Here is a 27,529-nt window from a genome sequence, read left to right as displayed (position 1 = left end):
GCAGACAGACAAGGATGTAAACTGTAACTGCAACTTGACCTTTTAGTGGAGGCATACCAACGTGAGGCTGTATTTCTAGTTTTTCAGCTTTTACAGGCAGATTTTACTTGGTAGCTAGAATTTGGAATTAAATATAATCCTAAATGGTGCCATTATATCCAGCTCCTTTCTGACCTCCCTCTGCGCTTTTGCTCTCTGCATATATTTATCTCCTTTTGCTTCTTCGCCCTCCTCTTCTGTTAATCCTCTCCTCAATTTTGCGTCCTCTCTCTTCCTACACAGTTCCAGCTTTACCGCTCCTGTCGGCAGATTAGTTTACATTTTGGCAACAGGAGAGCTGTCAGCAGGAGTGTGACACCGCAACACACACCGTCCAAGCATGACAATGCAAGGCAGGCTGGGAGTGAGGGAGAGAGAGAGAGAGGCTTTATTGCTGAAAGGCCTTGGAGAGTTAAAAACCTTCACCGCAGCAGTGTGTGGATTACTGTCCCCTCGCTGTTGACGGGAGTTTGCGGCTCCTGCTGATACAGCGGGAGGATTTCCTCAATTAAACATGTCTTAACAGGAGCTGGAGATATAGCAAAGGCTCTCAGGGAGGATTGACAGCAGGACACACAGTTCAGCATGTAGCACCCTGAAGGAAACGCTGACACATAGAAAAGTGTGTGTGAATTGACAGATTTGAAGTGCAGCGTGGCTCAGCATGCTCAGCTGAAGGGTGCTGGAATGTGTTCACTCAAACCAGAGGGAGATAAACGTGTGAGCTGCTTGTGTTTAAGAAGAGGAAGGTGATTGTTTTAACAATATGTGACTGTAAGAAGATGTGAGGAAGAAATGACTTTATGAGTGACACCTAGAATTAATGGTCACTGAGCTTTTAACCCCTTGAGACTGGAGAATATTGGCCTGATTTCTTTCAAAAGAAGGTGGGAAGAAGGTGACAAGAAAAAAAAAAAAAACAATTATCAAAATGATCAAAAATTAGGAAAAATGAGAAGAAAAACAAGCTGTTTTTTATTTGTTTATTTTATTTTTATCAAGGCTTCATATCAAGGAGCCACAGAGAAAATATTTGCCAAATGCAATAATAAAAGACCAAATTACTAAATCCAATAACTTTGAATCCTGAGCAAAGAAGTAAATTAGCAATGAAAGAAGAAATGACCCAAAAATTAGCAAGAATTTTTTTTTTTTTTTTAAAGTACTAATGTTAATGTTTAAATACTTGTGAAAGGCATCTGAAAGCAGCACAAGAAAAATGAAAAAAATATAGTTATCCCTTGCTTGTTTCTTTTTTTTCTAGACTTTTGTCCCCTAGCTTTTTGAAAATCATTTATGAAATTACCAGTTTGTGAAAGATTTTTTACCAAGTTGCTCACTGCCCTTTTTTTCTCCATACTTCTGAATGAAATCACAACATTTTACACAGGACTCAAACGTTTAAATACTTATGAAAGGCGTCTGCAAACAGCACAAGAAAAATTATGTCCTTCAGGGTTTCAAAGGACTTGTTTACTGGAATACTTACCTGCACTTTTGTTTTTCACACATACAAAAGCAGGGTAGAGCTGTCAAAGACTGATGGAGGTTCAGTGTCTAAATATACAGTATGTGGAAGAAAGGAAATGCTCCCTCTGTGCCTTTTGTCTTTTTGTTGTGGTTGTCTCTTTGATTTCTAGCTCTGTTGTGCTCCCGTTTCTTTTTGTGTTTACTCTCCTTTCTCGCACTCGCGTCACTTATCTGTCTGGGTTGACTGTAAATGACAGGCGGGATCTTTTGTGCTGTGGCTTTGGGTTTATTGTGCGTGTGTGAGAGAGTTTCTGAATAGAGAATTCAGTCCTTAGCGCGTTGCCTTTGGGTGTCTTGATATTTGTCACGTGCATGTTGTTATTTTTAAAATACAGAGAATTATTCTAACATTTTATCACAGTCTCTCACACAACAGGCTGACTGTCGGCCTTCAGTGAGCATCTGTCACCCTTGTTGTTGCATTGTGTCCAACACTGTTGGCACTCGTCAGCCCTTGTCAGCCCTTTTCGGTGGCTTTTCGGATGATTCAGCAGGTTGAATCGGCGGCGGAGCGCGCTTGTGAGACAAATCACTCTGATTGGCAGTTCAATTTAGTGCACGAGAAGAGAAACGAAAGTGATAAAAGCAAACAAACAAGTCAAGAGAGAGTGAGATAAAAAAAAAAAAAAAACTTGTTGTAAGAGGTAAGGTAACTTTTTAACAGCTGTGGCTCAGCACTAAAGCCCCCTTTCCACTGCACAAAAAACCCCCACTAAATCTGGCTTTCTAAAGTAATGGGGAAGGTTACAATCGGCATTCACAGTCAAATGACTCTGCGGTAGTCACAAGTATTTAACAGCTCCAGCTCTGTTCGGCATTGATGGAAACAAGACTCCTGAGTGAATGCGATCATTTTAGCTCCTTAACTGACGAGATGCAATGATGGGCTGCCGCTAACTACCGCCCCTTTCCTCCTAAGCAGCGCTCAAACATCGATCCAAATTAGTCTGCAACAAGTTTGAAAGAGACTGAAGAAGTAACAGAAATAGAAAAAGAAGTAGACGTGTTTAAAAAACCTGCGTACACGTGCAAATTTTGGTGGAAAATGGGTATTATTGGAACATTGTCAGTTAGACCCCCGGCCCCTCCAATCCTTATGTTGAAATATCCTTGGGCAAGAAACTGAACCCCCTGATGACAAATGGCTAAATGTGACATAGTGTAAAGCGCTTTTAGTCATTTGAAGACAAGAGAAACATATACGAATGTAAGACCATTTAGCCCATACTAAAATACTTCTTTAATGTGCTAACTGGCTAACTAGCATCTTGAATCCATCCTGTAAGTCTTCTGGTTTCCCTTTTTGAATGATGATTATGGCCTACCATGGCCTGCTGGTATGGAGAGTTTCATGCAGGTGCGGACCACACATGCTGGTTGGCCATAGGCTGGAATCTATGTCATGTGATCAGGTGCAACTTTTTGGCTGAGAGGCAGGCCATGTGAAGGACGCATTAACCAGCCTTCATCGCCACAAGTTCTTTAAAGTGTCAGTTTGGTGTGTCAAGGCCTTTAAGTCAAGCTATTAAAAAAAAAAGAATATCTAGTTTTTCACTGCACAGCTTTGAATAACTCTCCCTCTCTTTCTCCAAGCCGACTCCACCAAGCCCAAGACCACCACCAACAGCGCCCGCAGCACCACCTCCACCACGGCTGCCTCTCGCACTCGAACCACAGCAGCCAAACCGGCCACACCCTCCTCCACTACTGGCACAGCGCCCGAGAAGAAGCCCCTGGTGGCCCGCACCTCCCGGGCCACTTCCTCAACCACCACCACCACCACCACCTCTAGGACCACAGCTCGGCCCAGCACAGCGCCGGCCCCCGACATCCGTAACGCCCGCTCTAAGATTGGCTCCACAGACAACATGAAGCACCAGCCCGGAGGAGGGAAGGTAGGTGCTTCATCTGCGGATTCTATACCTCTACATGGGTGATGCGCTTTCTGGACTCTGGCTGCCCCTCAACTAACAGGCAACACAGCCTCAAGGCCTATCTAACATGTGAAACTGGCTTCCTGTGGTTTCACACTCACTCTTAAACTTTTCTCTGAAGCTGTCCTCTTGAAATATTTCTCTGTAACAGGGATACTCAACTTGCTTTGCATAGGGGCCACTATTGCAAAATAACAGGAGGCCAGGGGCCAGTGGCATCGCCCCATACATGTTTCAAGGATTCTAGGACATTTCTGGGATTTTAGGATATTTTTAGGACTTTAGGATATTTCCAGGACTTTCTAGGATTTTAAGACGTTTCTAGGATTTTTGAACTTTTCAAGGAATTTAGGGCCTTTCTTGGAGTTTAGAGCGTTTTTAGGATTTAAGGACATTTCTAGGATTTTAGGAAGTTTCCAGAATTTTAGGATGTTTTGACGATTTTAAGACATTTCTAGGATTTTAGAACATTTACAGGATTTAGGTCACATCTAGGATTTTAGGATGTTTCTAGGATTTTAAGAGATATCTAGGACTTTAGGATGGTTCTAAGGTTTGGGTGATTTTCTAGGGTTTAATGCCATTTCTAGGATTTCAGGACATTTCTAAGATTTAGACATTTCTATGTTGATATTTCTAGGGTTTTCGGTCATAAGGGACCTAGCATGGACGTCTCTTTTCTAATTAAACAAGCTTGGTTTTGATGGCACCTTAGGGGGGGGGGGTGCGCACAGGCCAGAAGTTGAGTATCACTGCTCTGCTCCACCATGTTCGCATTGTGCACAGAGTACATTCATTTGAGCAGCTGCAGTAAAATAGTCCACACATCTCTGTCTCGTCTTTCTCACTGTTGTTTGCACTTTGTTTTTTTGCTCGGTTTTACATCTCGAACTCAATCCTCCACATGTTCATTCACCATCATTCTACTCACTCACTGAGCTTTCTCTCTCTACTGTTCATTCTCCACCCTCACACAACACTAACTCTTTGCACCTCCTCCTGCACCGCCTCCTCCTCCTGTGTGTTGTTCTAAGGTGTCGTTGTTGACCCGGGGGTGGGCTTGTCTCCCCAGGTGTCATCTGCCTCTCAGAGCAGGGGCGTGGCCTCCAAAGACATGAGCCAGGGCAAAGTGAGTCCCCTCTCCATCCTTCCCACCATCACCACATACTCCTCCTCCCACCTCTCTTCTTCTGCTCTCTGTCTTTTTCTTTCTTACATATTTTGCTATTTTCTTTTCACATTTTCTCAACCCTCATCATTTCTGTTTGCTTTAAATGAACTGCACTTCTGAGGAACACAAAGCCAGGCAGAAAATGACCAGCCTGAGACTTTTTGAGTAGTAAAAGCACAGACAGCATCTTATGTTGTCACATTTTTAAACACAAATACACAGTTTCAAACCCATGTAATTGCTTATCCTCTGTTATAGTTATCATGCCCATTGTCCACTTGAATTTAGACATAAATACAGACATGCCTCTCAAGAATTTAAAGTTACAGTGGGTGATAAATGATTGGTTTGTAGATGCATGTTTGTAAATTAGATTATTTTGGATGATAATTAACCTTGGCCTGGGTTGTAAGTTTTTATGACTGCTGACTTGGGAAGCACCCTTGAGAGTGGCATTAGACTGAGTTATGGACAATTATATTAGAAACCAAGGAGAGCTTACTCAGTTTTATTTGCCAATTTCATCATTACATGGTTCCAATAATCCTTTAATGCAAAACAGCTCAATTTGAATCAACCTAATTTTTTTGTAATGTACTTCCAGGGTACAGCTCAGCCATCTAGAATGCATTCATTCTCTCTCTCTTTGTTTTTCTGTCTTTCTTTTTTTAACATATTTTTGTTGAGCATCAACAGTATAAAATATGCCTTAGCAATAGAACACATAGATGTAAAATGTTTTTTTTTTCCCATGGTTGTTGAACCATTTCAGAAATTTAAAAAATGTGTCCATCCACCCACTGTAGTTCAATAATTAAGCGTTCTCTTTTTAATTCAAATGCAGTAAATGATTCTTTCAGTAGTGACGTGCCCCGAAGTAGTAAACAGACAGCACTGGTGTCTCACTTAAATGAAAATTACTCAACCCTCACATTGATTTACAGTATCGTATTGTAGTCAGTGCACCCCATGTAACAATTAATAATGTTAGTACAAAAGCACAAGGCCGATAATACAGTCCCCAGCAGTGGTGTTTCCCATCACACACAGCTAGCAGTGTTTATCTGCAGGGAGCTGGTGAGGTATCACACCCTTTGAAACCTGAGCAAATTGTCTTACTTTCTCTCAAATATGTGGGAATATCAATGAGTAACTTTGGAAGAAATTACCCCAAAATGAACAATGAATTAGCAAAAACTTGACAAATACCTGAATTTGCAAAAAAAAAAAAAAAAAAAGGAAAGAACAAAAATGGGGAAAAACTAAAATAATCAAAATAAATGATCACAAATACATATATGTACAGATTGTGCCGTGGAGTGAGCACTCTAGACTTCTGTAGCTGCGTGCATAATGCAGCGGCACAGAGGACTGACTGCACTGTAAGGCTCTGAGATAACATTGTATCTTCTCTTCTACTTAGAAGTGGTGAATTTAAAGCTCACAGCAACTTAATATGACACCCTCTCTGTCTTTTGCTTGATATCTAGTTTCGGCAAAAAATATTGTATCCGATCAGCTGTTAGAGCTGTTAGCTTGTGTTGTCACAATGAAAGTCCTGCTTGAACCGTTGAAACTTCAGAACTTTATATGGAATAAAAAATAATCGTAGAATATTTGTATTGAGCTGCAAAATCTGATTCGACTGACATAATTCTGAGTTGGCATTGAGCTGTGACCCACAGCTGACAGATGTGTGACTGTGGAGTGAGTGGGCGTGTGGATGTGTCTGTGTCTTACTGAAAAGGACAAACCTGCAATGAGCTTTCATTGTTTTCTGTGTCAGGTTTGTAACATCTAGCAGTCTACCTGCCACAGAACTACAATATGATTGATGCTTTTGTCATTTGCCAATATGTGTTAACACAGACCTAGATTTCAGGGCCGGCGACGTAGGAAACACCTTATCCACACACACACACACACACACACACACACACATACACTCATGCTCAAATAAAAACATGAAAGTTGGTTTTATTTTGACTTAACTAAGGACATTACCACCATAATCTGATGTATACAAATTCACCAGAATACAGGAAATTAAGTGTTTTGATGCTGTAAAATTTACTGATGGAAAACCCCAAGCTCCTTGTGTCATTTGTGTCTCCTCCTCCAATGTTGAAATCTGCACCCTTGTGTGTTAATAACGTCTTTTTTGGAGTCCCATACATTGTGGATGGACAGGTGTTTATATGTTTTGTTGCATGGGTGTGTTCTTAACATTAGTTTCTGTGTGGCATTCTCTAGCTTCTGCTTTCCTTTTCTCCAGTCCCTTTAGATTTGTGTCACTATTCAAATGGCCACACAAGCAAAATATACCATTCCAGACCACCTAACTGCACAGGTGTTGATATCAAATGCACCTAAAATAGTTCAAATATTTTGGATTTTACCCAGGTCAACCTTGCTCTGTCCTCCTGTCATTTCCTTTCTAACCCTACCTGTAATGGTGACTTCTCCCCTTCTCTTGTCCTTTTTTATCCTCTTCTCCTCTGGTAACTTTACCTCTCCTCGTCTCTTACTTGCCTTTTTTTACATCCTCTGGTGTCGTCCCCTCCCTCCCTCCCCTCCCTCGCTCTCCTCTTGCTGCTATGCTGTGTCCATGTAGGTTCAGATAGTCTCCAAAAAGCTGGACTTCAGCCACGTCTCCTCACGCTTGGGCTCCAAGGACAATATGAAGCATGTTCCTGGTGGAGGGAATGTAAGTACTGCCTGGCCTACAACCAGAGCTCGTATGCACCAGCCAATTAGTCAAACAAATTCGACTTGATGGAAGGAACAACGGAGCAAAGATGAAATATTTATCTCTTTTTGGCTCCAAAAATTGAAATTAGTCAAATAAAAAGAGTCTTCAGTCCTTGAAAGGGCCAGCATGAGTCAGCTGTACAGTATGTGAAGGATGTCAGCCTTTAAAAAGTGAACGTAGCCCCTCACTGCAAGCTACAGAGCTGCTCTCCCTTGGAAGCCGAGGGAATTATTGGACAGCATGCTAGCAAGCCTTATGCACCAGCCCTTCTCCAGAACCTGCTTCACAGTCCCTTGCTTCTTTACACTCCTCCTGTGTCGTCCTGCCCTGTCACTAACTTACTGAACTAAACAAACACATTCTGATTGGCTCTGTGTCTGTGAAGATTGTCTGGTTCTGTGAGGAGAGTATCACCACAAAAAGCTGCATTCTGGATCACTGGTCTCCTGAAATAATGCTGTCTTGTCCTGAGCTTCTTCTGTTGGTGTTTGGTATTTTTTACGTTGTCTGCACCAGGGTGTTCTTGCCATCTTTATGGCACAAAATGATTGTTGATGACAGGCAGGAATCAAACATGTCTTCTTGTAATGCCTCTGCACCTGCAATAAGGATGGAGGCACTATGTTTTCAGCTTGTCCGTCTGTCTGGCCATTCCTCAAATTTAGTACATCTAATTGGACTCAAGGACGAAATGATTAGATTTTGGTGGTAGTAGTTTAAAGGTCAAGGTCACTGTGAACTTGCATCTGTCTCATTCTTGTGAATGCAATCTCAGGAAGAAATAAAGGAATTTCTTCAAATTTGGCACAAGTGCCCACTTTTGCTCAAGGATAAAATTATAAGATTTTGATTGTCATAGGTCAATGGCCAAGGTCACTGTGACCTTGTCTAAACAATATCTCAAGAATACCTTTAGGGAATTTTTTCAAATTTGGCACAAAAGTTTAAGTGGACCCAAAGATGAACCTTTTAGATTTTTGTGGTCAAAGGTTTAGGTCATGTTGACTCTGCATTCGTCTCATTGTTGTGAAAGCGCATCTCAAGAACACATTGTGGAAATTTCTTTAAATTTTACCCAGACATTCACTTGGTCTCAGTGATTTCCTGATTATAAAGTAGTGTTCAAAGGTCAAGGTCAGTGTGGCCTTGCAGCTGTCTCATTGTCATTAACACAATATCTGGCGATGGCCTTTTGGGGATTTCCTCAAATTTGGCACAAAAGTCCTCTTTGACTCGAGAATGAACTGACAAGAATCTGGTGGTCAAAGGTCAAAGTCACAGTGACCTCATAAGACATGTTTTTGGTCATAACTAAATAATTAAAACACTGAAATTTCACATAAATGTCTCGTAGGATATAATGATTAAGTTCTGACATTAAATATTCTCATGTGATCATAATGTCCTGTACACTTTTCTTGCCATTACTCAGCATTATAAGACATTTGGTCAGATAGTGAATTTGTGACTCTAGTCTTAGGCTTCGACCATAAAACTGTGCTGATTGTATATATCTCCTGTGCTGCAAGGGGAAAATTTGTGTGAAGCACCAATGTTTTCACAGACCTGTATGCAAACTGTAAGTGCAACTTGACTGGTATGCGGAGACATACAACTGCATAGTGATAATTCGATAAATGCTGCAATATGGAGTTCACAGTTTGTGTTAAACCACTCAGCTGCTACTCTCTTGGAGAGCACTCCTTATCCTGATGGTGGTAATTCATTGTGTAAATGGGGCTTTCAGTGCACCTGAAGAAGAAACAGCCCTTAAAAAAGGAAAACATCAATGAACCCATATCCCTTTACAATGTTTTACTGCTGGTGATTAAAAGTCTTGTGTGGCTTTTGACAGGTGCAGATACTCAACAAGAAGGTGGATGTTAGTAAGGTGACATCAAAGTGCGGCTCCAAGGACAACATCAAGCACAAGCCTGGTGAGCCAGGGAATGTAGTTTTAATCCTTCTGTATTTGATCCATCATTTTTGTTAAATGCATGGAATTAAAAAGCTGCTGGCTGTACATTGAGTTGGCAGTTTACACCTAGTACACCTAGGTAAAATTAATGCAGACTAAAATAATCTTTCATGAAGGTTATAATGTTAAAGAAAGTTTTTTTTTCAACTTTGTATATCGTGCTTTGTCAATGTATAATTTGAGCATTTTTCAACCTGGATTCTTTTCCTCATGTTTTTTTGAGTGACTAATTAGAACAACAATATTTGAAACTGGTCTAATATTAGGTGAGACTGCTGCAGCGGCAAAACAGGCGGCAATGTAATCTCTATGGGCAGTTCTTTTTCAAGTGCTTAATTTTTTTTATCTCTGATAGGCTCAGATTGTTATACGTGTCTGACAACATTATTGAAAGGATCCCTACAAAATAGACCTTTTTTTGTTAAAGAGTAAGATCCTTTTTCTTTAACCAGAAACAGCCCGGAAATCACTTTTTGCCGCTGCTGTCTGTAGCACTCTCGCTCAATACTAGACAAGTTTCAAAATTTTTGTTTCCATTAGTCACATAGACACAAAACATGGGAAAGGTCCAGGTAGAAAAATGTCAGTTACCCTTCAAGTGTAACAACTCGGATAGCTCCAACAGTATCAAACATTTATACTAATATAAAAGAACACCGGATTTGTTAATTCATGACTTATCATGTTTTACAGTAGAGAAGGCTCTGTAGAAACTCTGCGAGCTTGTATCCATGCATGTGTATGATCATCAGACTGATTATCCATGTGTGCTGCAGGCGGTGGTGTTGTGAAGATCGAGTCCCACAAAGTGAGCTTCAGGGAAAAGGCTCAGCCAAAAGTGGGCTCCATGGACAACGTGAGCCATTCACCTGGGGGAGGAAATGTCAAGGTAAGATCATCGCTCATAAAAACATCTTTCAGTCTGTGTGCACACTAATAAGTATCAGTGTGCACACAGTGTCTGGAAACTATAAACTATAAACTGTAGTTGTGATGAGATCAGAGCACTTTCTGCAACTGTTTAACTTCTCTGAAGTCTTTCTTATGGGCCGGACAAACACAGTGAAGATTTAACAACTATCACAGTGCATAAGCAAATGGCAAATTACATACCTCTGCCAGATAGTCATTACACATCGCAAATTACTGGAGAGTTGTGTCCAAATGCAGTTTACTTATAGCGCCACTCACTTGAGTTAGTCATGATGGCCACAATGCGTGTATTGCATGACTCACCTTCATTATTAGATGCATAAAATGCAGTTGAGCCAATGTGTTTAAATGAAGGCAGTCTATTATGCTGCATCCTATGAACATTACACATTTTTAGCTTCACATCACTCACAATTCTCAATTAGCAAGAAATTCCAGTTTCTGAAGCCCTTACTCATCCCGATGTGGAGAGCACACCTCTCCGCCCTTCCACGTGCCTTTGTGGAAAGCCTAACACATAGAGAGCACAAATCTCTGCCCTTCCATGTGCCTACGTGAAAAGCTGAAGGCAGAGAGAGCATACCTCTCTGCCCTCCATGCAACTACGAGGAAAGCCGGAGGAGAGCAAACATCCCTGCCCTTCCACCCCTTCACCAATCAGCTGATCCATCAGCTGATTAGGCTGCTTGAAATCAGCTGATGTAGCTGGAATGTGAGCTAAGCTTGACACAGAGGCCTGTCTGAACCATTGAACATATATAAAGATGGACAACATGACAGTGTCCTGAAGGGTAACTTTTCAATCTAAATTGCCTCCTGGTGTCTTTCTGTAGTATAGATCATATAGCCTGCCCCTCTATGTTAGTGGATGGGACATAGGCCAAACTAAAAACTCAAAGTACACAACAAATACATTTTTCCCAAAGATGATTTCTGTCACTGAAGGTATTTTCATCACCCTGATGATTGTTCAAGTGTTTGTTTTTATGGTTATTTTATTTGTAATGAATTATTAAACTATACAAAAAGGGGATTTTCTGCCATGATTGAAAGTTTTGACATCCAGTCCATGCAGACGCATTCAGGGGAGCTGCAGTTGTTCGCCGCAGATATTGCTATAGCGCAGACTTGGGTTCTCAGTGACATCACCAGTGCAATATGGCAATGTCCGTATCTTGGATATTGTAACTTCACTTAACCATAGCGCGGGTAAGTGGGGGGGTGTCGTCCATTTTCATATACAGTCAATGGTTTGCGCTAATGCTATGCTCAATAAATGTGAAATAATCACACTTTTTCTAACTTCAGCAGAAAATAGTGTTCATATAGGTTTACATCACTCATATTAAATCTGATAATCTGATAATTAATCTGATAATCTGACAAACTGTGTTTATAGGGACAGACTTTAATCAGAGAGGGCAGTGAAACCCTGCATTTTGGCTTGTTTTTAAATTTACATATTGATAAACATCTGTGCAAGACTTATGAAGCATTATCACTAAAGGAATTTCAGGGTTTTCATGTGTGTCTCGTTTCACCACTGAGTTCATAATCTAAAAGATGTTGGTTGGCTTCAAGCTACATTCACTAATGATGATGATAGCCTGTCATAAACCCATCTACAGCAACCTGAACCATCTTAAAACCTCTGCACCTTCAACTGGCTCCCTTTCTCCTGACCCCCCTTTTGTTGTGAAACTGTTTGAAAATGTCTGGATGTCTCCTGCAGGGCAAAACTCAGCTCTGCACATTCAGAGACAAAATGGGACGAACATAGACATACAGAGGAAGGATGGTGATCATAGATTTGTAAAACACAAAAATAAAAATAATCAAACTCCTTTTTGGGTGTTAGGGTCAAATTTGACCTATTTCTTAGCATTTTTGTGTCAAATTTGACCTGAACACAAAAGGAGAGTTAAAAAAGGATTTGATATACCGACATACTGTAATGGATAAGTCACTGTGTGGGATGGGCTTACAAACCTACAGAAAGAAAAGACATTTTGGTCAAATTGATCAGAAATGATGTCACCTGTCCCCTCAGCCTACTGCAGCTCATCTGTGTTTCATGATCACTGCATGAGCTCATCCTTCACTCCCATTCTCATCTTCACACACTGTTTTGCACGTAAAGTCATCATCTTAGTACTCTCTGGATGCAGAATCAGAATAACAGCTAAAAATAGCATTCATATAATAATAAACTGTCTAAGAGGTATTTTTGCTGTTGGATAATTGAAGTCTATTTTTAAAAATGAAGTGGAGCACTTTGAGACAAGCTCTGACTTTCATTTGTGTTTGTTTGAAAGACAGTACACCATGCATTCAGAATCTCATGTCTTACTCTTGAGCTGTGCTGGCTTAAACCCAATGCTCTGCTCCCTGTCTCATGATGTGTCACTGTCAAGTGTCTTCAGTGGATGGCTGTCCTTACATGTTTAGCAGCGGTTCATTTGCTGCTTTTTAAAAGATAAGGCTGGTAGTATTCTTATTGTTAAATTCAATGAAAAGATAAAACCAACAATGTGTAACAGGTATTTTTTGTGTATCAAAGCATCATATAGCCTAGCATCTTCCTCCTCTGAGCCGTATAGCTCAAAAACTATTTAAAAACACATCAGTGAGTCCCTGTATATTAGATTGCGTGACATACATACAGCTGATATTTAGTAAAACACCCACAAAATTTCACATCCTTTTACGCAGAGAGGAGAAACAAAGTATTTGCGATCATGCTGAGAATTGCCGTGGCTTTCTTATTGTCAAATTAACTTGAAAATCCAGAGTAAAGGGCTTTTTCAACTTGGACCCTATCTTCACTATATTTTTGTATCTAACTTCTTAATGGGAACAACATTTTATTGTAATTGGTCTAGAGTTTTCTGAGAGCATTGGATCAGGCAATGCCAGGGCAATACTTGGGGCATGTTTGCATTGTCAATTTGCATCCACTAAAAGTGCTTGTATTTGCCACTGACAGGTTCAGATTGCTATTATAGGTGTCTGAGATTATTTAAAGGATCCAATATTTTTCCAAAGGCGTTCTTGAAAATATGTTTTGCAGTCTCCGTTTGTAAAACATAAAACTATGTTTCTAAAACTGGCACATAGGCACGTCTAAAACAGTAGCTCTCCGGTGGCTATCTGGTTCTCCAACGCTGCAGGGCAATGCTTTTCTGGAGTTTCTGGTGTTCCCCAACAAATAGACCTTTTCTTTTGATTCGGATGACCTTTGCTAAAAACTATAGTTGGCTGCAGTTTTGGGAAATCATTGAACCTTTTTTTTTCTTGAAAAATGAAACTGTTTGTTATCCACTTTTGTACAGACAGGCCCATTGATTCTTCTCTTCAGAAGGAAACAATGCGCAGTTGGCAGTATGCAGAAGTTGCAAGGGAACAAAAGATGGACTAACACATTGTTGGGTCTTTACATGGGATGTTTTGAAATTAAAAATACCAATATATCGCCAGCCTTATCCTTTAAGCCTACCTGATGGATCTATTAATTGAAGCAGGAGTTTATAAAGTGAGTACAAGTGATGAGATACATTTCAGTCCTTCAGTACTTCTTTTCTTCTGTTGGTGCGTGTAAAGTATGAAACCATTCAGGATTCATTAATTGTGTATTTGTCAGGTTTCTTCTGGGTTTTCTTCTGATATGTTTTGACATTTGCTGTTTCTATGAAAAGTAGCTTCTCTTGAGGTACAGTTATTTCCTCCAAGAAAGAATAATAGAATTATACATTTTTACAGATATGATGTAAGAGTTTGTGGTTCAGGCAAAAAAAAATATTTCTGCACATCTAACACTTTTCATCTGCTTTTTTTTATGTGACGTGCTTGAATTTACCGTTTTCTTTCTGTCACTGAATTCATTTGAACATTATATTCTCCAGTTGTTTTTTTATTTTTGTTGTTGATGTTGTTTTTGTTCAGTTCCACCTCCCTCCACCTGAGTCTGGCTCCAGATCTTTTAATGTGTTAGCAAAATGTCCGTCTCGCCAGAGTTTTGCAGTCACAGACTGTCTACTTGAATTAGTTGTACTTAACAGAAGACTACAAATGTAGTTTAAGAGATTTGGAGCCAGGTTGGTCCATCTCCATCCCCACCAATTGACACGCCCTGCTATGTGTTTCTAGGCTGAGGGGGCCCAGGAGACAACAGAGGGGAATGGGACTCCCCTGAGTGGCACCGCAGCCCCGGCCCCGGGCTCCGAGCCAGGGCAGACAGGGAGCCCTGCTGCCCAGGAGAATGGGCTGAAGGAGGGGGCTCCCTGTGAGAGTGAGGGCCTACGGGAGCCACAGGCTCTGGACTCACTCATCCCAGAGACAAGTAAGTTTATGTGTGTGCCGGCTTCATCTGCTGTCAGTGTAGGACTTGATTCCCATGTAGCAAACACGGAAGGAGGAGGTGTACTGAAAAAGCCTTGATGCCGGGTAACATCTGAAACATGACATACTAATTAGTAAAAGTATAACCCCAATACCAAAAACGTTAACACATTGTATAAAAATGACAACAGTGACCCTGAATTATCGAGCATCTAAAGTCAGTTGCTCGAAGCTTTTCAGTTTTAGCATTAATTATCTTGTCTTTGGACTGTATTTAATTGAATATAGTTTGACACAGCATCCTTTATTTTTGGAATTGTGGTTGTACCAACAGTGTGTGGGACATTTTTCTCCCTGACTGAGATAAATTGTCTTTGTCACTGCACTGAGTGTAAACCTGTGTCTCTCTTTGTATTCATCATGTCGTCTGCAGTCCAAAGCACCTGATCACACCGTCATCTTTTGACTTCTTATCTTGCAGGCATCTAATTCTACTATCCCTCTGCCCTCCTCATCTCAATCCCCCCACAACACCACCTTCTCCCCCTCCCCAACTTCTCCTGTCTGTATTTTTTTTCTTTCTCCCTCACCTACTTCCTCTTCTCCTCCCCTTTCTTTCAACCTTTCTGCTGCAGATTGAGTCTTTCAAGCTCAACTTCCGCGAGAATGCTCGCTCTCGCACGGACCACGGCGCCGACATCATCACCTGGCCAGCCCCCCAGGATGACAACAGACCCCACCCGTACAGTTCCTCCCACTCTCTACACCAAAACCACCACCATTACCACCACCCGACTCCTCGCAGCGTCTCTCTCATTGAACCGTTGGCTTCTGCAGGATGCTCCCCCTCTGCCCCCTCCTCGCTGCACCCTCAGGAGGAGGTCCAGGGGGACGACAGCAGCTCCTTAAAGGGATCTTTACCTTCTTCATTGAGCCCTGCGACACCCCATTTATCTTAAATCTGTCATTGCAAATTTTCGAATCATCTGGTAGTTCTGCAGCTCTAGTACCATGTAATCATGCCTCCTCTCTCACTCATCATCATGACTGTATAGACTAAGCTTGGGAATCTATGTGGAGGGAAATGAGGAGAATATATGGTTGCGTCTTCTCCAAGAATTCAGTGGGTTTCACTCGGATCCTCTTCACCCACAGCCTCCCACCCCGCATCATCTCACCTCCACACACCGAACAAGCAGCCATCACTTAATTTGTCACCTGAGCAGCGTGGAAACCCCTCTCGGACTTCCCCTACAGCTTCTGTCACACACGTAGCATATCTTTCCTTCGTGACTTTAGGGGATGTTCGTTCCCAATAACTCTCTGTTTCAATAACATCATAGTAATCAACCGTCATCTGCTTCATCACGCCCTCTCTCTTCACTTCCATAAAACAAGCTGACAAACAAAAAAAGCTAGACAACAAGTAGGCTGAACCATTTTAGGCTGTTTAACTCTTTACTCTCTGTTTGTGATGATGTGTTTGAGTGACAACATTGTGTAAAAATGAGCTTTGGTGTTCTTTTCAGATCTTATTTCTGTCTTTCTTGAGTTTTCTTCTTTTTTTTCTCCTTCCTAGTTAATCAATTTTAAAAGAAGGGTTTATTTATTGTACGTTTCTTCCTGCGTGAGCAATACGATGGTCGGTCTTTTTTTTTTTGTCTTCAGATAGCGTTCAGAATATCTTGGAAACACGCACAGGTTTTTTAAAACCAAGACACACAGTGAGTATATTCAGAGGGAGGAAGAACGTGAGAATGGATATGTCGTGAGAAGGGTGACAAAAGAAGCCTTTGAGGTGTGCTTTGCGTTTATAGCAAAACGTGTTGAAAAGGAATGCAATAGAGGAAGTTGGCTGGAGCCGAGAAGCTTTAACTGAGCATGCGGTCCTGAGTGAGATGAGAAAGATGTCTCCTAAGTCAAAGGAGCTGTGTGTCTCGTATGTGCCTCCTGTCCTTCTTACCTGAAAATGAACGAGGTTGATGCAGGCTCAAGCCTAAAACTGCTCAGACAAAGAGGATATCGTAGTTGGTGAAAACCTTAGGGGTAACTTGGTTTTGCTGTTTTGAGGGAATTCTGTAAATCAAGCTGTCATGGTAGTTGTGTGTAGTCATGGTCCCATTTCAGGTGTTTCTATGAGGGTTATGGTAGCATGTTGTTTGGCAGTAGCTGAATACAAAAACATCCCAAATATGTGTTCGGCTTTTTTCTTGTTGGAGTATTGGCAGTGGAACATTGTGCGGCTTTATACTCTTCTCTTGTAGCAATGTATTAAATTGTTGCCTCCGATTGCCTTTATGATGCATGGCCACGTTATATAATATCACGCCCAGAGCTGAAAGCCTTTGTGCATTATGACTCAAAGTGTTGTGGTTTGGTACCATATGTATATCTCGGGGGCAATCCTAGACAGCTGATGTGTTGTTATTCAAATTTTTAACACCAAAGGACAGGAATAGCTGGTTTGTGATGGCTGTTGTTTCATTTCTTGGATTTATCATTAATTCTACCGTTTTAAACCATAGACTGTATAAAATAATGAACATAGCCACCATGATGTCACTCATTGGTTTGTGGACTTTTGTTCGGAAGCCTTGACTTTAGCTTTTCGGTCGTCATCATCTTGGATTTTTGGAACTAGAAGCTACCCTATTTGGACAAGAGAATAGAGATAACCCGAGCTGCTAGCATGCTTAGCACAATGCATTTACAGCTAAAGTTAAATGTGATAATGCTCATTTTGGCTTGCAAAAAAAAAAAAAAAACAGGTTTAAAACCATTTAAACAAATGTGCTTACTGGAAAAAACTTTTCAGACTCCTCAGAGGGTCTTTTGGAACAACGAACTAAACAAGTCTTTTTAGGCAAATGTTATAATTAACTTTAACGAACTGAAAACAAAAAGAAATAGCAACAGCTGTGGCTACACCTTTTATTCTGGGAATCTGGACTCATGCTAGGTAACGTTACCTAAGCAATATTGTTACTGTGATAGCGGCTTGCACCCAACTGTTACTCAGAGCGGCCAAGCCCGTAATCATGCGTAACTTAATTATGCGTAACTAACTAAATTAGCTATAGAGACCAAAACCATTTAATGTAGCAGTCTGTAAACATGTTTATTTCTGTTGTTAAGTTCTGTATTTTAACTTGGGCATCTATGGGAATTGACTCACCTTTGGAGGCAGCCTCTAGTGGCCTTGAGAGGAACTGCATCTTTGGCATTTCTGCGTTAGCTTGATTTTTCAGGCCTGGAAGTTGCCACTTGCTTCAAACTAGGTGCAGATTTGTATACAGTGACTTCATGGCTCAAATATACCAAGACGAATGACAAAAGTTCAGATTTTTTCAGTTGTAGGCTACTGTAGTTTAGTATATCGGCTACCAAAATCATTGGAATAGAAAAAGTGATAATGCTCACTGATAATTTTCAGCCATCACTGCATCTGTTCCTCGCTCAGTTTTAAGAATAGTGTTAACTTTGTCTATCTGCTGTTTGGTACGAGGCAGGTACTTTGGGTTTGTTACAACCTTTTTTGCTGCCTCGTGTAACTGATAAATGAGAGAGGTGATCTAAACAGTAGATTTGCAGCCTGCAAAACCAAAATTAATGAGTGGCTATCTATCCAAATTTTGATTTAAATCTGAAACAATATATTCAAATAGTATGTTAATTATTTTGGAACCGTTAACATTATCTTATATAGATAACGTTTTGATGCCTTTTGACTTTACAATAGCATAATCTGTGCTATGGACACATTTTAGTTGATACCCATAATGGAAATGAGCAGGTGAAGTTAGCAAGCGCTAGACCTTTGGTTATCAGCAAATTACTGGAAGTGTGTCTTTAATATTGCTTGACCTACCTATTTTACACCAATTTAAAAAAGGAGTTATGGTAAAGTTTTGAAAATTCATTAGTAAAAATGTGTGGGAAAACTGCAAGTATTACAGTTGGATAACCAGTGCTAGCTATAACATATATCTCGTAAAACAGGATAAAAAGACTTCCAGTTTCAGTTGGGTTTGGTTGAGATAATGGCAAATACCTTGGCACAAATTCATTTTTTAAATTAATTTTAAGACCAAAGCTCCATTGACTACCCCCTATAGAGAAAACATGAAACTACTAAAACACTCCTGAGTTTTTCTATTCAAATTGTCACTTTAGCAATGATCTGTGATAAACTAAATTGCACCTTAATGCTATAATAAATCAGAGATGGATTAAAGTGGAATCCATTAATTGCTAAAAGACCCCTCTATGAACAAGTGCTCCTAAATGGCCTAATTATGAATGAGATTTTGCATGATGGAATGAGAGAGCAATAAACTGAATTATAGTACCCTCATTTTCCACCAATATTCAATCAGTTCAATTCAGATTGAGTCATTATTTCGTTTTCCATTGGAGTCCCTTTGAATTTTATATAATTATATAAAAATGAAGCTTTTTTGACAATATAGGCAATAACTTCTAAATACTGTCTTGTGATAGGGGGAAATGTTGGAGTGTTTTTCTGCAGGTTTAGAATTGAGAGCAGCTGTCATCAAATATTGTTTTGTTTGTGCCACGGCTGTCGCATAGCTAAATTTTTCCTTGTGCCTGTCAACCATGTTTTAGCTTACCATGAATTCTGGGATTGCACATGGCTGTATATAGATATTTTATCTTTGATGCACTCTTTATGGCCCTAAAAAATGAACAAAAGACAGTGACAGCATCGGGGGTGGCAGGTGGGTGTGGGGGTCTGGTTTCAAGGTCTGTTAAGAACAGCTTTTATGTCCATGTACCTTTAACAGTTCTAAGGGGAGGAGGCATTTTATCATTACTATTATGACTATTATTCTGATTATTAGTATGACAAATTGAAAAAGTCTGCCTTTTTCATTAGAAAGGGGCCACTGAAGTGAAAGAATGTCTTTTGAGATATATTGTACTAAAGACGCAACACTTTTGTATATGTATTTATCGTTGTGTTCCTGTAGCCTCGTGGCGGTTGTGCTCTCGCAGTCGAAGGGATTTTAGTTTTGATTTGTGACAGCCAGTTTCACAAACTGTGTCTTGGAGTTTCTCCAAGGATGTGCACAACACAATCTGAACCTCCAATACGATAATTAGAGAGCCTTTAAAATCTAACTATATTTAAAGAGCTGTAACAGCAGCTTAATTTAGAAATGTTGAACTGGCAACATAGAGCTTAATTAATTTAAGATATATTTTAGCTAAATTTTTAATGCACAATTATGTCAATACACTATTAAATCATGCCCACAAGTCCAGTCTTAAAAGATGAGGATAATGTTTGAACACTGTAAAAGAAACTATTGGTTTTCACTTAAAAAAGGAAATTTCTGGGCTGCCTTAAATGTTTAAGTTGACTGAATTTGGGAAGACTAGTTGAGGTAATCTTGCAATGATTTAACTTGTCTCAACTTAAAAAATTAAGGGAGCAAGGACACTAACTTTTTCAGGTCAAAGCAAAATTTATTTTACTGGTAAACTTCTCAATGCTCTAAATTGAAACTATTTGTTTTAACTAAAAAAAAAAAAAAAAAGTTTGTCAGGGCTGCCCCAAATTTTTAAGCTGTCTGACATTAAGAAGATAAGTTGAATCATTACAAAATTACCTCAACTTGCCTACCCAATACAGTCAACTTCTAATTTTAAGAAAGCCCTGACATTAATTTTTGTAAGTTAAAACAGTAGCTTCTTTTTACGGTGTTCAGAACACAGTGATCTCTGCAGGTTCAAATGATAAAAGAACCAAGCAGACTGAAGCTAATGCACCTGAAACACATGATACTGTTTATCACAGTGGGCAAAGGGAAAAGGTCAATGTGTAGGCCTGTAATTTGGGAGTACTGCATATCAAACGTATTGACTGCTACATATATGGCACTCAGAAAGCAGCAATCTGCCCTGGAGAGTCACACACCGAGACCCTAACACATCCTTGTCTAAGGTGAACTAACCATAGTTGTCAGGTTTGGCTTGTATAATCAAAGCTCCTCAGTAATCTATCCAAGGAGCGTTGTAGAGCTTCATCTACCACCACTGCACTCATGTAAGAGTAACACTAGCTAATAAACGCCTACTGTACCTGCAGAGCATGCTGAAAAACAACAATGGGATGTGTTAGGTAGACTTACTATGTCATTTGCAGAACCTCCTCATTGTTTTTTTTGTGTTTTTTTTTTTTTTCATTAATTTGAATTTTATTTTTTGGTTTGAAAAAAAAGTGTTTATTGTGATTACTTGTTAATTAGTGATGTGATTATTGAACATGAAATAAAATGGACTAAAACTCTCATTTGTTTTTGACCTCTTCCAGTATTAACTGATGTATTTTATGTCGTAGAACAAAACGTGAAAGTCTCTTCAGCTTGTGTTAACTGCAGACATTATTTCAGGCTTCTAATGTTAACCAAAAAAAAACCATAGACTTTACTGATAACCAGACGGCGAACCAAAAATGGCGTCTCTTCGCTCCAATGGAGTTGTTCGCCTGGCGCACAAGCCGAAAAGTTTTCTTGCTTCCAGATTTCCAGCTTTACTTTCGTGGTATGCAATCCACTGAATATGTGCAATAGTGTTACTCCCGCTGACCCCCACGAGTTCCCGATCACCCACACCTGGGATGTTAATATGTAAGTATGTGTAAATATGTTAGATATAAAGATTACTAATTAATTAACTGAACTGAGAAGGGGTGTGAAATAATAAGCTTATACTTCCTCCTACTCCTTTTCGAATATGTAAGATGCAATTTCCTATTGTTAATTGGAATCTATTAAGTATAGATTATCATCTATTTTGTTATTTTTGTTGTCATTTTGTCTATCTATGCATCTGTCTGTAGCATCCATGACCTATGCCATTTCTGAAAATGTTGTAATACTGTTGGTGGTTGTAGTTTGGTAAAGAAAATAGTTCCTACATGAAACTGCTCACAAGGTAAGTATGCGGATTATCTAGAGTAACAGGGTCAGGATTTCTGGAAAGACACATTGTTGTTGAGTTTTTCAAATGTATTATTTTGTCTCTTTGTGCCCCACAGGCGGAGTGCCATCTAGTCTCATTATATTTAAGAGAAAGCGGACATCTCAAAGGCTGATATCTCCAGCACTCCTAACTCATACAAAAACAATCTATATTGATAAATAGCACTATAGGTAAGAGGAAAAATGTGTATTTTTGATTTTGGGGTCAATTGACCCTTTAAGCGGTGTTTTGCAGTGAGGAGCAGGGACCTAATTAGCGCCTAAGTGAAAACACCTTTGTGTGTACCCTGAGTGTGTTGCATCTATGCGAAACTGTAACTTTTGGCAGAAAAATAGAAAATTATTGTAAACGTAGGTGTACATGTTAGCCCTGTCAGTTAACTAGCATACTAAAAAAAGTGCCTCAAGGATACCGTCGTGGAAATAAGCTTCAGTAAGTGGTTACAGCCCTGCTTTTCTTGATATTTCATGTCAAGTTGTCTTCACGGAAAAAAACGTCTCCTCGATAGATAACCATTTTCTCAGTAATACAGCTCCCCTGGGCTACTGCTCGTGGTTTTATTGTTATCATACATTCTCTGAAGTGATTAATACATAAATTAAGGCACGAGAGAAAAATTGAAATTTATACATGAGTGTGTGGCAGCATTCGTATTCCGCTAAAGCAGACACAAAGACCGACGCTGACCTCTAGTGGGACTGCGTGTAAAGAACATGGCAGCTGCCCTCGGGAGCTCGGAGGGGATTTTAGGGACGAATGGGAAAACGAGGGAATATTGTGGGGCTCTCTTTGTTGCCTTCAAAGATGTAGAATTCGATTGTGTCATTCTTTTTGTTTGTGCTTTCATGTAGTTCATGCATATTTTTATGAATTTGAGGCCTGTTTACACATGTAAAGCTCTGGTACATAACTCCGGTACAATAGGTGGCGGTATATCTGTAACGCTGGTGTACGATGCACCTTTAAATCAGAGAAGAAGACAGTTACCATAGTAACGTTAATGTCATCTTCAGTCTCCAACTAGCTCGCATGCTAGTTCTTACCCTCAGTTGACATTTTCCTCAATGTGAATTGGTTTACCAAACAGCCACCTTGGGTAAAAATTAGAAAGACATTTGCTGTAAGCGAAAACGAGCAAGCGGAGTCCAGTTTAAGGTAAGAAACACTTGCTAGCGGAACAAAGATATTCCACGATAACTAGTTAAAGGTGAAGTCATTTAATGGTAACTGTGTGGTGAACAAAATGGCTAACGCGAGTTTAGCTATAATTCATGTTAAGATGTTTCTTCTAGATAACCTCACTTGCACAAAGCTTATGGTACGCTATCGCTGTCACTCGGTAGGAAAGTCAATACAACACCGACATAGCAAGCATTTATGCAGCTAACTGTTAACTAGCGAGACTCCTATGGCGAAACTGTGATTGGAAATTGCATTTTTTTGCATTTTGCTATTTTAATGAGCAACTTGGCTTTATTTGTTTGCTTCCATTCTTTAAAATGTGCCTTTTAATTACGCTAACAAGCAGCAGCGCATGGCAGAGCGCTGTGCTTTGTTAAACAGAGAAACGCTGTTTTCCACAACACTGCATGGAATCGCGTTCACAGACCACATGGAGTCTGTCTCATAGCTATCTGTTGTGTGATTTAAGTTCATGAGCTAGCCTTAAAACAAATCCGCATCTTTTAATTGCTGTGACAGATTTCACGTCAAGATCCATGTACTTGTGTAGCTGTCCTAAGAAAGTCAAAGGATTGTCAGAGGGTTTGTGCTTCTTAATCCAGGTTTTTCAAACGATAGTGTCAGGTGTGTGTGTGTGTGTGTGTGTGTGTGTTGCCAGAATTAAGTCTCATATCATAGAATTGGCTACATACAGACATCAAAGTAGTTTCATCAGAATAAATTACTCCCACGTGCCAAACATGAGATAATGTGAAAAAGTGGAACCTAAAAGTGATCATTTCAGTCAAAATGCCATCTGTTTTTGGATCTGAATCCTCTTCAATTTTTTTTTTTGTTAGTGTTTCCCCGTCAATATGTGTTTCTCCCCTATCTAAAACTGACCCAAACCTTTCATTTTCTTTTATGTTTTGGTACTTATAGCAATTATCACTGTATGGTTTTATCATGAATCAAAGTGTGTTTTTCTTTGTTTTAATCATTTTAGTACTAAGTTTTACTTTAAAACCTCACATAATTCTATTTTAAATTATTTATATCTGTTATTTATAGTTTATCTATTTTATAATATATATTCATTATCTTATAATTTTTAATATTTCCTTATATTTTCCCCCATTTTTGTATGCGCATCCCCCATTTTTTTCTGTGCTATATTTTATATTATTATTGCCATGTCGTCGGTGCTGGAATTTGCCAAAATGCTGATATATATCCTTTTTTTTTTAATGACAAAGTGAGCATGTAGTTTTCACAATGAATTGACATTAAATACAATGAAAAGTATTAAATTTCAGCTCTCCATCTGCAGGGGCGCCGTAATGGTTGGAGTGCCTATTATTTGATTTTAATTCCACTACAGAAGAGACTTTATGATCTTTAAATTTGGGTGGAGGAAAAAAGTAGATATATCTACAGATTATTGGCCAAATGAGTTGTTATATATCAGCATATTGAATTTAAAAAATCCAATATCATGCATCCCTGAATTGTCATTTACGCACCACAACTTTGATTAATACAGCCAAACATTGGTAAACCATAGGAGCTACGTGACCAATCCTTCCTTTGCTTATCCTGAGCATGTGGCCCAAACTCTTTTTATTTTATTCTATTAAAAATCTAACCATATTTGTTTTTTATAAGAAAAACTTATTGAACGTATATTTACTCACTTAGTCCCTGTACACCTGTGCCCCTCCCAACCCCAACCACCAGGGCACTACATTTTAACAGGGGCAAACACCTTTCAACAGAAGAACACACTTTAATACAGCAAGTACTGTTTCTGTGATCTGGGATTTGTGTTACCAGAACAAAATCAGTTGAAGCATAACACCATTCATCATTATACATTTTACTGTCCTCTTTACTGCTGTCACCAATCAAACATTACAATCAGCACTGAGCTATAGCAGAACAACTCGGCTGTATGAATGTGTGCGGTCATCATCAACAAATATTTGATCATTGTTTCTGTTAATATGTTCATGGGCCGTAGGCATCATGGCGAGTCAGCGACCTCCCTCCAGCATTGGCCGCCCAATGAGCCGTAGTGGATCTGTGGCCCCTGGCACTGGAAGACCCCCAACAGCTGTCCGACCACCTCCTACAGCTATCCGTGTCGCAACCGGGGTAAGTCAACTGCAGCTTGGATGCATTTTAGTGTGGGGTTACAAGTGCTCTTCCTTGGAGTATATTGGGATCTTTGCTAAAGTCACGGGCATCATATCAACTAGAAAAGCACAAAAGTCCAAAAAGTACCTCTCAGTGGCCTGGCCTCTAATGACCATATTTTATGTCCACATTTGTAGTTTCTCAGAAAGGTGGATCTAAATTAAAAGAACTACATTTTTTTTTTTATTTTGTGAAACAGATTTTTTTAAGTGATTTTGGTTAAACTTAGTGCAGTTTTAAACTGCTGTGCACAAACTCAAAAGTTCTATTCAGTTTTTCTGTGTAGCAAAGAGGAAAACAATATCATTTGAGACCATGTCCTGATAATCAAGCGTTTATTGCAGCTTAAAGGGAGAGTTTGGATCTTTTGAAGTGGGGTTGTGTGAGATATTTATCCATGGTCAGTGTACTGTCTACAGTAGATGTTTGGAGAAGCAGCAGGTGAGCAAAGCACTGTATTGCTGTGGATGGGGGGCAGCAGCAAAATGTATTTTAGCCACTTAAAAAAGGCCCACCCCAAAAATATTAATATCTGTTTGAGTGTACACTATATTGAGAGTGTTTTCGCTGGTTTAATATTCTTTCAGGATATTTGTCTGACAGGGAAGCCGTTAACCACTTCAGTTGCTGCCTTGATCAGTTAGTTAGTTTGTGTTATTGTGTGACTTTTGTAAATCCAAACTGAGCATTTAAACACTAAAGTCAAATAATAACACAAACAAAAAAATTGACTGAGGTAATTATACACCATCATCTCTTGTGTTCAGTTGTTACTGTTTTTGTCAATGGAGTCTGGCTTTAAAGAGAGAGATGTAACAGCTTTGTCAGAATTCACTCTCTGACAGCAAGGTCAAAAATTGAAAATATTCTCAATATAACATACACTTAAACTTTTAGTGGGAGGAAAGTTAGTGCTTGTATTTGGGATCTGGATGTGATTATCACCTGATCTACTAAGGCAGCATTTTATTTCACTGTCAGCAGTAACATTTTCTACAAATGAGCAGGTAAAGACTTTATTTCCTTTTCAATCCAGATGGTTCCAGGTACAAGTGGTCATCCTGGCATGAGGGGCGGCATCCCCATCGCCACCCCTGGGGTCCTTTCAGCACAGATCAAAGTGACTGACCGACCTGTGACCCAACAGGGGCTCAGTGGTATGAAGACCGGCATGAAAGGTAACTGTGACATGAGCTGACATTTTTAACACGCATAGATTTGCATATGTATGGTTTCATTTAGGGCAGACACTTTGAGCCATGTTGAAACGATGATGATGATGATAAAGTGGCAGTAACAGTACATACTATACTTGTCTTGTTGATGATGATGATTATGATGCCAATGTTTGGGTTACAGTAGCTTTACACAGTGTAATTGTAGTATTGATGATGATGAAGATGTTGATGAGAGAGTGACAGTAACAGACAGTAACATATAGTACTTGTGAGCTATATTGCAGCATTGGCCTTAATGGTGCCGTCCTGATGCTACATTCTTCTGACTGTCATGACCTATTCAGAGTGCTGTTAACTAAATTGAAAATGGTTTACGTTATCAGGAGATGTTGTAATATTAAAGCTCACTAAATAATTATCGGCCCTATGGAGTTATGGTGAACACTTACTAATCTGCTACTGTGGAGTTTGAATGTGCACAGGTGCAAGTCACCCTGTGTACAGATGAATGTCAACTGTTGTATGTTTCTGTATCATATTGTTTGTTCTTTATGTGTTTTATTATGTTTTACACTTGCTGCAAATGATTTGTCCTCTGGGACAAAAAATAAAATGAACTGAAGTCTCACATCTCTTTCTCTCCACCACCTCAGGACCTCAAAGACAGATTCTGGATAAGTCCTACTACCTGGGCCTTCTTAGGTAACACGTAACGCATAACCTCTCAAACATTCTACTGGTATACACTGGTCACTTTACCATGTGAAAGTGAATGTTTTGCCGTTGTGTTGTTAGGAGTAAAATCAACGAGTTAACCACCGAGACCAGCAAACTGCACAAAGAGATCGACAACTACCGTCAGGAGAATTCTGTTTATCTCTCCTATGAGAAGAGGTGAGTGGTGTTTTTACTAGTTCGTGCTGTCACTGTACATTTTTTAATAAAAGACAGACCATGTACTCCTGTGTTATTAAGGCTCACTGTACTGCAGTATTGCAGTATGAGGAGATACACTCAATGACTGGAAAAAAGGATATGTTAATATGATAATAGAAAGTGAAGTGTCGCACACTCTGGCTACAAATTAAGCGGCTCTTGTAATAAAACATATGATAAAACAAAAGAATGTAATAATGAACAGTTACATAACACCTTTGTTTTCTTTCCTCTTCAGAGCTGAAGGCCTGGCTGCAGAGATTAAGGATCTACAGGGCCAGCTTGCTGACTACAACATGGTAAATAACTGTAAACTAGATGTTTTAGTTATTGTCTATATTGTCTATAACTCATATTTTCAATGAGTAACTGCTG

The 27,529-nt window shown here is 39.6% G+C and overlaps 2 protein-coding genes across 16 annotated transcripts in view; both read left to right on the top strand.

Annotated features, from left to right (window-relative positions):
• The window catches only part of LOC121960427 (uncharacterized), a 145,324-nt gene extending 124,333 nt beyond the window's left edge, over positions 1-20,991 (top strand). For 9 of the 14 annotated variants that reach the window (XM_088072000.1, XM_088071995.1, XM_088072002.1 and 6 more), the window contains 7 exons: positions 3,163-3,464; positions 4,576-4,632; positions 7,289-7,381; positions 9,282-9,363; positions 10,181-10,293; positions 14,484-14,676; positions 15,157-15,304. In XM_088072000.1, coding sequence (XP_087928126.1) covers positions 3,163-3,464; positions 4,576-4,632; positions 7,289-7,381; positions 9,282-9,363; positions 10,181-10,293; positions 14,484-14,676; positions 15,157-15,164 — 848 coding nt within the window. In that variant the 3' untranslated portion in view covers positions 15,165-15,304. The other 5 variants (XM_088071993.1, XM_088072006.1, XM_088071994.1 and 2 more) reach the window with 5 other exon arrangements.
• A 937-nt stretch (positions 20,992-21,928) lies between these two features.
• The window catches only part of ift74 (intraflagellar transport 74), a 73,489-nt gene continuing 67,888 nt past the window's right edge, over positions 21,929-27,529 (top strand). Inside the window, exons 1-6 of one of the 2 annotated variants that reach the window (XM_042510810.2) lie at positions 21,929-22,115; positions 24,865-24,998; positions 26,077-26,218; positions 26,872-26,920; positions 27,014-27,112; positions 27,393-27,453. In XM_042510810.2, coding sequence (XP_042366744.2) covers positions 24,870-24,998; positions 26,077-26,218; positions 26,872-26,920; positions 27,014-27,112; positions 27,393-27,453 — 480 coding nt within the window. In that variant the 5' untranslated portion in view covers positions 21,929-22,115; positions 24,865-24,869. Of the gene's footprint in view, positions 22,116-22,656; positions 22,839-24,864; positions 24,999-26,076; positions 26,219-26,871; positions 26,921-27,013; positions 27,113-27,392; positions 27,454-27,529 lie in introns of those variants that run through there. The other variant, XM_042510808.2, reaches the window with a different exon arrangement.

This window comes from Plectropomus leopardus, chromosome 21 (assembly GCF_026936395.1).
Source record: "Plectropomus leopardus strain MGB_pleo_1.0 chromosome 21, ASM2693639v1, whole genome shotgun sequence".
Classification (NCBI taxonomy): domain Eukaryota; kingdom Metazoa; phylum Chordata; class Actinopteri; order Perciformes; family Serranidae; genus Plectropomus; species Plectropomus leopardus.
Note: the sequence above shows the minus strand (reverse complement) of the source record. Positions and strands in the feature narration are given on the sequence as shown.